The 13,185-nt window shown below is 43.4% G+C and overlaps 1 protein-coding gene across 1 annotated transcript in view; it reads left to right on the forward strand.

Annotated features, from left to right (window-relative positions):
* The window catches only part of LOC140194018 (uncharacterized), a 117,334-nt gene that overhangs the window by 78,228 nt on the left and 25,921 nt on the right, over nt 1-13,185 (forward strand). The window contains exons 6-7 of the mRNA XM_072251337.1: nt 4,279-4,353; nt 5,123-5,221. Coding sequence (XP_072107438.1) covers nt 4,279-4,353; nt 5,123-5,221 — 174 coding nt within the window. The remainder of the gene's footprint in view (nt 1-4,278; nt 4,354-5,122; nt 5,222-13,185) is intronic.

Here is a 13,185-nt window from a genome sequence, read left to right on the forward strand (position 1 = left end):
GTCACTTTCACCAATCACCTTCCAGATTGTGGTGCCATTCCCTTCCCCATCAGACTGTCAACAAGCTCCAACCCCACCACCACTCCCCAGCCTGGATTCCCTATCACTTGCTTCATCCCCTCCACCTACTTCTACTGGCTATCCCCCTCTATCTTTCAGTCCAGACGAAGGTTTGCGACCTGAAATGTCAACTGTCCCCTTCCCTCCATAGATGCTGCCTGACTCACTGAGTTCCTCCATTGTTTTGTGTATTGCTCCAAGCTCCAGATCTGCATTCTCTTGTATCTCCACCAGCGTTCCGTTCCACCTCTGCCTTAAATGACCTGGCCTCCACAGCCGTTCGTGGCAACAAATTCCACAGATTTACCACCATCTGACTGAAATAATTTCTCTACATCTCTGTTCTAAATGGACACCCTTCAATCCTGAAGTCGTGCCCCCTTGTCCTAGAGTCCTCTACCATGGGAAATGACTTTGCCATATCTAACCTGTTCAGGCCTTTTAACATTTGGAATGTGTCAATGAAATTCCCCCCCCCCTTCTCCTGAACTCCAGGGAATACTGCCCAAGAACTGCCAGACGTTCCTCATACAGTAACCCTTTCATTCCTGGAATCATTCTCATGAATCTTCTCTGAACCCTCTCTCATGACAATATATTCTTTCTAAAGTAAGGAGCCCAGAACTGCACACAATACTCCAAGTGTGGTCTCAGGAGTGCCCTATAGAGCCTCCACATCACATCCCTGCTCTTATATTCTATACCTCTAGAAATGAATGTCAGCATTGCATTTGCCTTCTTCACCATCAACTCAACCTGGAGGTTAACCTGTCGGGTATCCTGCACAAGGGCTCCCAAGTCCCTTTGCATCTCTGCATTTTGAATTCTCTCCCCCTCTAAGTAATAGTCTGCCCATTTATTTCTTCCACCAAAGTGCATGATCACACACTTTCCAATATTGTATTTCATTTGCCACTTCTTTGCCCATTCACCTAAACTATGTAAGTCTCTCTGCAGGCTCTCTGTTTCCTCAACACTACCCACTCCTCCACCTATCTTTGTATCATCGGCAAATTTAGCCACAAATCCATTAATCCCGTAGTCCAAAGCATACATAGTAAAAAGTCTCGTTTTCCCTTTGTGCCTCACATCCCCCCCCACCACCACCACATACTGTAGGGATGACACCTTATTGTCCCTACAGCACACATGCAAAGACAAACACCTGATAAATGCCTGGCCTGCTGCGTTCACCAGCAACTTTTATGTGTGTTGCTTGAATTTCCAGCATCTGCAGAATTCTTGTTGTTTGCACCTGATAAATGGTTCATTGGTCCACCTAACTCCTTCAACTTGCCCCTCATTCCCTGGCACTTCCCACTGCCACCATAGGAGGTGCAACACTTATCCCTTCATCTCCTCCCTCACCACCAGGAAGGAATCTCAACAGCCCTTTCAGGGGAGGCAGAGATTCATATGCACCACCTCAACCTGGTCTATTGTGTTCAGTTCTTGTGATGTGGTCTCCTTTGCATTGGTGAGATCTAATTTCGATTAGGTGATCATTTTGTAGAGCAGCCGTGCACTGCCACCAACAGCCATCTTGTTGCACAACATTTTAACTCCCTTTCCCATTAGCACATTGACCTGTCTGTCCTCAACCTTCTGCACTGTCACACTGAGACCAAGCACAAATTAGAAGATCAACCTTCATTTTCCACTTGGGTATCCTTCAGACCAAGTGTATGAACATTGAGTCTTTTAATCTCATGTAACTCACTCCTTGTATGTTTTTCCCACTTCCGTCAGTCCATGCAGATATCCTTCCTTTTGTCAACCTTTTCCTTTGCTTTTTTTTGTCTTTATCAAAGCTTATTACCTTTCTCCACCTGGTTGCATCTACCCATCATTCACATACCAATCTAACTGTGTTTCCCCTCCTGTTGTTTACCTTTCTTAACACTGCTCCACACCCACCAGATTCTATCTATTCATCATCCCTCCCTTCTCTGATTCCTCTTGTCAACTACTGTCCTCTGTCTGACACTTCCTTCTCACTGCTATGTATTGGCTATCTTCCCTCTACCCTTTCAGTCCTTATGCAGTGTCTCAATTCCAAAACATCACCTATCCCTTTACCTTCACAGATGCTACTTGACCTAGTATGGTGCCTAGTTGGTCTAATTTCAGACACAGAGCTGCAGTCAAATTCCAATAAACTGCCATCCTCTTGATCAGGAATCCCTGACAGTTTGGCTGCTGGTTCACACACTACTGATTCCTAAGCTCCTTTCACACACCGGAACCCCAGTTCCCATGTTCCCCTTAGCATGCTGGGGGCACTCGTTTTCATGTCCCCCTTAATATATTGGAGCTCCGCTTACCTCTGAACCCCCAATTCTCATGTTCCCTTTGCTACATTGGAGCCCCAGTACCCATATGCTTATTTTTATGACATATTGGGAGCTCCCTGTTCCCACGCTCCCTTTGAAGTGCTCAAATCCCTGGTTCCATGTTCCCTTTGGCATTCTGGGGACCTTGATTCCCATGCTCCCTTGGACACACCCAAGTCCCAGTTTGCATGCTTCTCTTAAGAACCAGGGCACCCAGCTCCATTTAAAGACAGTGGGAACTTTTCTCTTGCTTTTTAATTCGGAGGGTCCCATTCCTGCAATCCCTTTAAATTCACTGGGGACCTGTTTTCCATGCTCCCTGTAAACTTACTAGGACGTTCCTCTTAAGCTCACAAGGGCCCTGAAATATCTTGTTCCATTTCCCGCATTCCTGTGAAACTTGTTCACGCTCCATCTTCCATGATGCCTTGAACTGACTTGTTTCTGTTTCCCGTGCTCACTTTAAACTCAGTGGGGCTGCTGCGAAATGTATCGTACTACTGTATAACATGTGAAGCAAAAGTAAATTAAAAGTATTAATTAGAACACGATGACACCCAAGGAGCTGCTGCCTCACAATGCCAGAGTAATGGAGCATGAGTAAGTTTCAAGTTTCAGTCTCGATCTCTGGTAGGATCTGTGTGGAGCTGCACGTTCTCGTGACCATGCAGGTTTCCTCTGGCTTCCTTTCACTTTCCAAAGGCAGCATGGTGGTAGCTTAATCGTAGGTCGCCCCCAATTGCAGGTGAGTGGTAGGGTGAGTGTTGTGAGTTGATGGGAATATGGGGAAAATAAAAACTGGGGTTAATTAGGTGCGGACTCAGTCAAGTGGAGGGCCAGTTTCTGTGCTAAATCTCTCGATGACTCCATTAGAGAGTAACATCAAATAGTCCAGAAGTATACCAGGTTGGCACCCTCAAAGTCATGAGCATGCTGGATTAACGGAACTTTATTCATCATTCACCACTTGTCAGTAGGTGGATTGGGTTTAAGATTGAGCGCTCAGTAAAATTGCTGTGGCTGAAGCTGATGCAACACTGGAGGGAGTTGTGCTGGCTCCATTGTTGTTCATCGTTTCACAATTTGCTGCCCTCAGCTCCAGCAACGAAACGGGCAGGAAGTAAGTATTGTCGATGTAGGAAGTTTGTGGACGATGTCAGAATTGGTGGTGTAGTGGACTGGGGAAGTGTTAACTAAGTTTACAAGGGGATCTAGTCACGACAATACTGTCTGCATTTCCGGTTGCCTGGGTATAGAAAAGATGTCATTAAGCTGGAATGGGTGCAGAAAAGGTTCACAGGATGCTACCAAAAGTGGAGAGCTTGAGCTATAGGGAGAGACTGGATAGATTGGGACTTTCTTTTTGCTCAGGAGCGTAGGAAGCCAAGCAGTAACCTTATAGATAGTGTATAAAATCATGGGGAGTCAGACTGGTCCTTTTCCCAGGGAGTTTAAAACTAGAGGGCATAGGTTTAAGGTGAGGGGAGAAGAATTTAAAAGGGATCTTTCGGCAACTTCATCACGCAGAGGTTAGTTGGTATATAGACTGAGCTTCCAGAGGAAGTAGTAGAGATGTGAACACTTGGTCAGGTACATGGATAGGGAAGGTTTAGAGGGATATGTGCCATGGATATAGATAGGGTAAATTGGACTACCTCTAGCAGACAGCTTAGTTAACATAGATGAGTTAGGTCAAAGAGCCTGTTACCATGCTGTATAACTTTATAACTAAGAGGATACACACTTCTAATCCATAATATCATAGCAGTGTTTTGTTGCTGGGAATGGCAAATTGTAGAACTAGTTGCTAGTTCAAAATGTAATGTTAAACAATTCAAACTGTTTTATGTTTTGTCATGAATTGATTTTGCTGATCTCTGTTTAGGAACTTGGGACAATAAGGCAGGTGTAAAAAACCCTCCCGTGACTTTTGGAGCCTTTCCTGATCCACCTGAAACTAGTAAGTGTTCAACAATTCTTAAGACAATACATTCTTATGGAGAGCTCATTTAATTGCAGATGCAGTACATCGACCTGTAGCATAAATAAGGGAGACTGTGTGGCAGCCAGTAAGCAACAGGACATTCGAATATTTGCGATTAAGTTGTCCCATCCGTTAAAGGATAAGTAATTTATGTTATGTTTAATAAATAGTGTCAACAGCAGTTGGATTGTCAGTAAAGGGGTTCTGTATTCAGAAAGAGCCATGAGGCACTGATTTCCATCGGGTCTTCTCAGATATTGCAGCACGTAAAACAAAAAGCTTCTGGTAAATTTAAACGCTAACAACAGGAATTCTGCAGATGCTGGAAATTCAAGCAACACACATCAAAGTTGCTGGTGAATGCAGCAGGCCAGGCAGCATCTCTAGGAAGAGGTGCAGTCGACGTTTCAGGCCGAGACCCTTCGTCAGGACTTCGTTAGTCCTGACATAAGATATGTGGATAAAGGAAGGACTCCCATACCTAATCCAAGCCATGCTTCATCAATTACATGTGATGACAGTGAGGCACTCAAGTGACATCTGGCTGGGCTATCTTGAGATGAAGTATTGTCTTGGGTAACTGTGGACAGAAAGAACATTTTTTGTCAAACCAATTCATGATGTCTTTGAATATCGTTCAGCTCGTAGCATTATTTAAAAGACAAGAAGGTGAACTGAGGCGAGCTGAACGATATTCAAAGACATCATGAATTGGTTTGACAAAAAATGTTCTTTCTGTCCACAGTTACCCAAGACAATACTTCATCTCAAGATAGCCCAGCCAGATGTCACTTGAGTGCCTCACTGTCATCACATGTAATTGATGAAGCATGGCTTGGATTAGGTATGGGAGTCCTTCCTTTATCCACATATCTTATGTTCAGGACTAACGAAGTCCTGACGAAGGGTCTCGGCCTGAAACGTCGACTGCACCTCTTCCTAGAGATGCTGCCTGGCCTGCTGCATTCACCAGCAACTTTGATGTGTGTAGCTTCTGGTAAATAATATTCATTTCGTTTTACACTATTGAAATAAAAAGGTGGATGGGGTGAAACACCATAACATTTCTCGGTGATTTTGCATCACACCAGAATGTTGACCAGACACTTCCTGTTGCATCAAATAACTTCATTCCTTGTGCAATTCCTTTGGAGAACCGTTGCGGAAATTTCCCCTTATTGTCCTAAGAGTAACTATTTTCGGACAACTATGTTCTCATTGAGCGGCACCATACTGAAGCGTGCATCTCTACACTACTTCCTTCCTCACTCACTAATTTTCCCACAGTCTCTGACTACCCACCTTTGACCCCAGTTGCCAGAGAGACTACCTCCAAATATCCAGTGCCTTGACCATACAATTTTCTGATGGAGGTTTTGATCTCCCACCTCATGTTTTCCTAATTTCCTTATGGCATAGGAGAACTTGTTCAGCCTAGCATGTCCATAGTAGCTCTCAGAGCAATCACAATGTCACTGTAACCTACTTTCTCAACCTTCTAACGATTACCCTACCAGACTGGGGACAATTTGCAGTGGTCAATTAACCTGCAAATCTGCATGTTTTTTGGAACATGGAGAAAGTCAGAGCACCTGGGGGAATACTCACGGGACCAGTAAGAATGTGCAAACTTAACACAGACCACTTACTAGCAAACTATATTCTCATCTCCATAAAATCAGTAAATCAGTTCACCTTCTTGTCTTTTAAATAATGCTACGAGCTGAACGATATTCAAAGACATCATGAATTGGTTTGACAAAAAATGTTCTTTCTGTCCACAGTTACCCAAGACAATACTTCATCTCAAGATAGCCCAGCCAGATGTCACTTGAGTGCCTCACTGTCATCACATGTAATTGATGAAGCATGGCTTGGATTAGGTATGGGAGTCCTTCCTTTATCCACATATCTTATGTTCATTTTCAATATCTGGATATCACCAGCAAGGTCAGCATTTATTGGGCACCCTTAATTGTCCTTGAAAATTTGTTATGAGCCTTTTTGAACCTTTACAGTGTTTTTTGGTGAGGGTACTCTCAAAGTGTAGTGTGGTGTGGCACTGCAGCAATGAATGACAATGAGATTACCTATATAGTGTGTAAAGGCTAACAGCTTTCAGATTTAAATTGACATATTGGAACATATAAATTATATCTATGGTATGCACAATGAGACACTTGGATAAAGTATTACTTACTACTATGCACAGTTAAAAACAAATAGACAATAGGTGCAGGAGTAGGCCATTCAGCCCTTCGAGCCAGCACCGCCATTCACTGTGATCATGGCTGATCATCCGCTATCAGTATCCAGTTCCTGCCTTATCCCATAACCTTTGATTCCACTATCTTTAACAGCTCTATCCATCTCTTTTTTGAAAGCATCTAGAGACTTGGCCTCCACAGCCTTCTGGGGCAGAGCATTCCATATATCCACCACTCTCTGGGTGAAAAAGTTTTTCCTCAACTCCGTTCTAAATGGCCTACCCCTTATTCTTAAACTGTGGCCTCTGGTTCTGGACTCACCCATCAGCGGGAACATGCTTCCTGCCTCCAGCGTGTCCAATCCCTTAATAATCTTATATGTTTCAATAAGATCCCCTCTCAGCCTTCTAAATTCCAGAGTATACAAGCCCAGTCGCTCCAATCTTTCGACATATGACAGCCCCACCATCCCGGGAATTAACCTTGTGAACCTACGCTGCACTCCCTCAATAGCAAGAATGTCCTTCCTCAAATTTAGAGACCAAAACTGCACACAGTATTCCAGGTGTGGTCTCACCAGGGCCCTGCAGAACGACCTCTTTGCTGTTATACTCAATTCCCCTTGTTATGAAGGCCAGCATGCCATTAGCTTTCTTCACTGCCTGCTGTACTTGCATGCTTGCTTTCAGTGACTGTTGTACAAGAATACCGAGATCTCGTTGTGCTTCCCCTTTTCCTAACTTGATTCCATTTAGATAATAATCTGCCTTCCCATTCTTACCACCAAAGTGGATAACCTCACATTTACCCACATTAAACTGCATCTGCTGTGCATCTGCCCACTCACCCAGCCTGTCCAAGTCACTCTGCATTTTCATAACATCCTCCTCACATTTCACACTGCCACCCAGCTTTGTGTTGTCGGCAAATTTGGTAATGTTACTTTTAATTCCCTTATCTAAATCATTAATATATATTGTAAATAGCTGCGGTCCCAGCACTGAACCCTGCGGTACCCCACTGGTCACCGCCTGCCATTCCGAAAGGGACCCGTTAATCACTACTCTTTGTTTTCTGTCTGCCAGCCAATTTTCAGTCCATGTCAGTACTCTGCCCCCAATACCATGTGCCCTAATTTTGCCCACTAATCTCCTATGTGGGACTTTATCAAAGGCTTTCTGAAAGTCCAGGTACACAACATCCACTGGCTCTCCCTTGTCCATTTTCATAGTTACATCCTCAAAAAATTCCAGAAGATTAGTCAAGCACAATTTCCCCTTTGTAAATCCATGCTGACTCGGACCAATCCTGTTACTACTATCCAGATGTGTCGTAATTTCATCTTTTATAATTGACTCCAGCATCTTTCCCACCACCGACATCAGGCTAACCGGTCTATAATTCCCTGTTTTCTCTCTTCCTCCCTTCTTATATATAATTTTTATTGAGCTTTCAAAGTGATACATGAGAAAATAATATCTACCCTCCCCCCCCCGATATATACTCCTACCTAAAGAGAAAAGAAAAAAAGAAAAAAAAAGAAAGAAAGAAAAAAGAGACCGCCTGAATATTGGAAGGTTTGCACATGCTCCATGGGATAAAAATAAAATTCATATATATTTGTTACTTTCTCCCAAGGAACCAAGATCTTCATCATCGGAGCTATAAATAAGGGCTCCAAATATTCAAAAATGTTTCATATTTGTCTCTTACAATCTAAAACATTACTTAGCTTCTCAACTCTCATAGTTTCCTGGGGAATCTCTTTGAACATAGAAACATAGAAAATAGGTGCAGGAGTAGGCCATTCGGCCCTTCACCATGTTGCTATGTGTTTCCCTCCCAATCATCCAGGCAAAAAGAAAAACAAGATAGATAAGATACAAAAAAAGAAAAAACAAAATACCCCCCCACTAATGTTGTGAATGAAAAGATACACACTACCCCCCTCCATTCCTCCCTTCTTGAAGAGAGGGACAACATTAGCCACCCTCCAATCCACAGGAACTGATCCTGAGTCTATAGAACATTGGAAAATGATTACCAATGCGTCCACGATTTCTAAAGCCACCTCCTTAAGTACCCTGGGATGCAGACCATCAGATCCTGGGGACTTATCAGCCTTCAGACCCAACAGCCCATCCAACACCATTTCCTGCCTAATATAAATTTCCTTCAGTTCATCCATTACCCTAGGTCCTTTGGCCACTATTACATCTGGGAGATTGTTTGTGTCTTCCCTAGTGAAGACAGATCCAAAGTACCTGTTCAACACGTCTGCCATTTCCTTGTTCCCCATAATAAATTCACCCGCTTCTGTCTTCAAGGGCCCAATTTTGGTCTTAACTATTTTTTACCTTTTCACATACCTAAAGAAGCTCTTACTATCCTCCTTTATATTCTTGGCTAGTTTACCTTCGTACCTCATTTTTTCTCTGCGTATTGCCTTTTTAGTTACCTTCTGTCGCTCTTCAAAAGTTTCCCAATCCTCCGGCTTCCCACTCGTCTTTGCTATGTTATACTTCTTGTCTTTTACTTTTATACTGTCCATTACTTCCCTTGTCAGCCACGGCCTCCCCTTACTCCCCTTAGGATCTTTCTTCCTATTTGGAACGACCTGATCCTGCACCTTCCGCATTATTCCCAGAAACACTTGCCATTGCTGTTCCACTGTCATCCCTGCTAGGGTATTGTTCCATTGAACTTTGGCCAGCTCCTCCCTCATAGCACCATAGTTCCCTTTGTTCAACTGTAATACTGACACTTCTGAGTTTCCCTTCTCCCTCTCAAATTGTAGATTAAAACTTATCATATTATGGTCACTCCCTCCTAATGGCTCCTTTGCCTCGAGGTCCCTGATCAAATCCGGTTCATTGTACAATACTAAATCTAGAATTGTGTTCTTTCTGGTAGGCTGCGGTACAAGCTGTTCTAAGAATCCATCTCGGAGGGACTCCACAAACTCCCTTTCTTGGGGTCCAGTACCAACCTGATTCCTCCAGTCTACCTGCATGTTGAAGTCCCCCATAACAACTGTAGCATTACCCTTGCGACATGCCAATTTTAACTCTTGATTCAACTTGCACCCTATATCCAGACTACTGTTTGGGGGCCTGTAGATAACTCCCATTAGGGTCTTTCTACCCTTAGAATTTCTCAGTTCTATCCATACTGACTCTACATCTCCTGATTCTATGTCCCTCCCCTCGCAAGGGACTGAATATCATTCCTCACCAACAGAGCCACCCCACCCCCTCTGCCCATTAGTCTGTCCTTTCGATAGGACGTATACCCTTGAATATTCATTTCCCAGGCCCTGTCCACTTGAAGCCATGTCTCTGTTATTCCCACACTTACCAATTTCCAACTGTGCCTCAAGCTCATCCACTTTATTTCTTATACTCCGTGCATTCACATACAATACTTCTAATTCATTACTCCCCTCACTTCCCATATCAATTCCTATTTCACTTGGCCATACTGTACGATCCCTTCTTGAGCTTTCTGCTCTGTTGATTCTGCTGTCTTTCTTAACTTTTCTTATTCTCACTTTCCCTTTATCTCCATCCTTACGTTTCCAGTTCGTCCCCTCCCCCCACTACTTAGTTTAAACACACCCGTGTTGCAGAGGCAAACCTGGCTGCCAGAATGCTGGTGCCCCGCTTATTAAGGTGCAACCCATCCCTTTTGTACAATTCATCCTTACCCCGAAACATACCCCAGTGGTCCAAGAATGTAAATCCTTGCTTCCTGCACCAGTTCCTCAGCCACACATTCAGATCCATTATCTCCCTGTTCTTGACCACTCCAGCACAGGGAACTGGAAACAAACTGGAGATAACCACCCTGGAAGTCCTGTTTTTCAACCTTCTTCCGAGTTCTCTGAAGTCACGCTTTAGAATGTCTTTCCTCTTCTTCTCCACGTCATTTGTGCCGACATGCACCACCACTACTGGAAGTTCACCTTCGCTCTTGAGGATACCCTGCAATCGGTCCATGACATCCTGGATCCCGGCACCAGGGAGGCAGCACACTATCCCTAAATCTCGCCTGTTGCCACAGAAACCCCTTTCTGTACCTCTCACTATGGAGTCCCCTACTGCCATGGCTCTGCCTGACGTCTGTCTCCTCGACTTTGCCTCAGCACCAATTGTTGACTCGTAGACCCGTCCGCCTCTCAGACTGGCACTGTCTTCTGTCCCGACAGCTTCCAAGAGGGAGAACCTGTTTATGAGAGGCACATCTCCCGGGGTCTCCTGTACTTCAAGCATCCTTTCCTTGCTCATCGTCGTCCTCCTACTCTCTTCCTGTGTCCTGGGTGTAACGACCTCACTGTAGGTCCTGTCCAGAAAACTCTCGTTTTCATGATTCAATTGCATTTTTGTGTGCCATTCATGTTATTGCGTCTGACATTCCCCGATATTAACTGCACACCAAATTATGTCATGGTTAACATAACCCGTAATGTCTTAGTTGGCATGTGTACAATGTCCAACTTCTGCAAATTATTTTTATCACTTTCATGTACCAATATATTTAATGGAATTGGAATTGAAAACTTTTGCTTTTTTACTTTAATAAGTTAGTTTCTTCAAAACAAAACATTTGCTATCAGTAATCTTGTTAATGAATTATTCACTAGTATAACAATGTGAACTGCAAGTAATAAAAAGAGCTGCTTCCCACCAGTTCTTGGGTTGTTTACAAGAAAGAGATCAAACTTGCATTTAGCAATAACTTCCTCATACCAGGGGTCGAGTTAATCAGAACTGGATCGTGAAATGCCATATTTGTTTACATGGTTCACGATTCAGTTGCACTTCTATGTGCCATTCATGTTACTGCATCTGACATTCCCTGACATTAACTGCACACCAAATTATGTCATGGTTAACATAACCCGCAATTCTGCCTGTCTGTCAGAGAAATTACCCTGTTACCTTTAATACGTGATCGCGGAGAGCCATTCAAGACTCTGCCAAGGCCAGGTTACATCTTAACTTTGGACAGTAAACTGTGGGCAATAGCCAACAGCTAAATGTACTTGGTTAGTGACTTGAAGAAGCACGTTAGATATCAGCCAGTTTACAGATGCAGTACACAAAATTAGAACTGCATTTCCAGGCTGTCAGTCATTTTGCTTCTCAGACAAAGGTCAGCAATACCTCAGTATTGATATGATCTGTTGTTAGCTGGCACAAGCAAGACACACAGGTGTATGGAGGAATGTAAGGTGGGGGGGGCATTATATGGGAGGCAGGGTTTGAGGGTTGGCACAACAATGTGGGCCGAAGGGCCTGTACTGTGCTGTACTATTCTATGTTCTATGTTTATCCTGTCACCCTCATGAGCCTGTTAATACTGAGTTAGTCAAGCTTGATAGCAAAATTTAATTTTCTTCCACTGTATCAACGTTATTGCAACAGTAAACTCCACATCACAATCAGCATGAAGTAGACTCCGTTAAAGAAGTAAAAGCAAATTGTTGATATTTTACTATTTGAATGGAGTCAGCTAACTTTGGGAGATGTGACTTCAAAACTGACGGCAAGTTGCTCAAGTCTAAAGTCTGTAGTTACTTAAAGTTACAGGTGGTATTTTTTCCCAGAATTTTACTCCATGGATTCTCATTTTGTGGTAGACTCAGTAGTGGCCCCTCTGATTGCACTCCATTCTTGGAAGCGTCCTTTTGGCTATGGCTCTGTGATTGGTCACTTAGGGTATGTTGAGGACACCCTTGTGTTCCTGTGGTTCACTATTGTGTGTATCGCATGGACATCCTTTCTGTGATTCTGGAAACTATTTCGCTCTTTCCCTGAACTCTTTTTCACTCCAAGGCAGTCTAAGTGTCTTGTTGCTGGCATATATAAATGCTGTGGGGAATGTACCTTTTAAAGAGTTGCAGCCCTCGATATTGTGCAGCAAAGTGGCAGGAGATGATTGAACCTTGGCATGATTCAGTTGGGTATTGCACGAGTGGCATTCAGCAGTTGGCCCTGGCTCTGGGAAAAAGCCACCTTTATTGCTGGTTCACACCGCACAAAAGAATTTCCACTTTTGGGTAGAGAGTAGAATCCCATCGGGAGTTAACAGTAACTTCACCAGTGTTTTAGTACACTACAAATCTCTGCGTTCCCATTTCTAAACAATTGAATCAACTTTCCTTTTCTCCTTTGCCATACTTGTTTACTATTGAATACAGCTTTCTGTTTCAGAAACCTATTCTGTTTCAGTTTCCTGATCTTAACTCATTCTTTTCCAATGACCTCAAATTTCCAGCTTTCCTCAGCCTCCCTGGAGTAATCCTCCAAAACCTTGAGAACTATACTTGGCGGTAACCATGCACTGCTTTCTAGAAAATGTCCTTTTTTTAACTTGTATTTAACTGATCCATGTTAAGTGGGTTCTTTACTCTCAGCGAAGTTCCCATAAAACTATAGGTGGTTGATGTAAATTCCATCCTGAGTTTTGGCTCCTTGACTAGACTCTTTTAGGGGGTGGGGGGGAGGTGTGTGTATGTGTGTGGGGTAAAGGTTGTAGTACATAACCATCTTAACTCTGGGTCAACAATGCAAAGTTTTGTTTGAAGAAAATTCCTAGA

The sequence above is a fragment of the Mobula birostris genome, chromosome 2 (assembly GCF_030028105.1).
Source record: "Mobula birostris isolate sMobBir1 chromosome 2, sMobBir1.hap1, whole genome shotgun sequence".
Classification (NCBI taxonomy): domain Eukaryota; kingdom Metazoa; phylum Chordata; class Chondrichthyes; order Myliobatiformes; family Myliobatidae; genus Mobula; species Mobula birostris.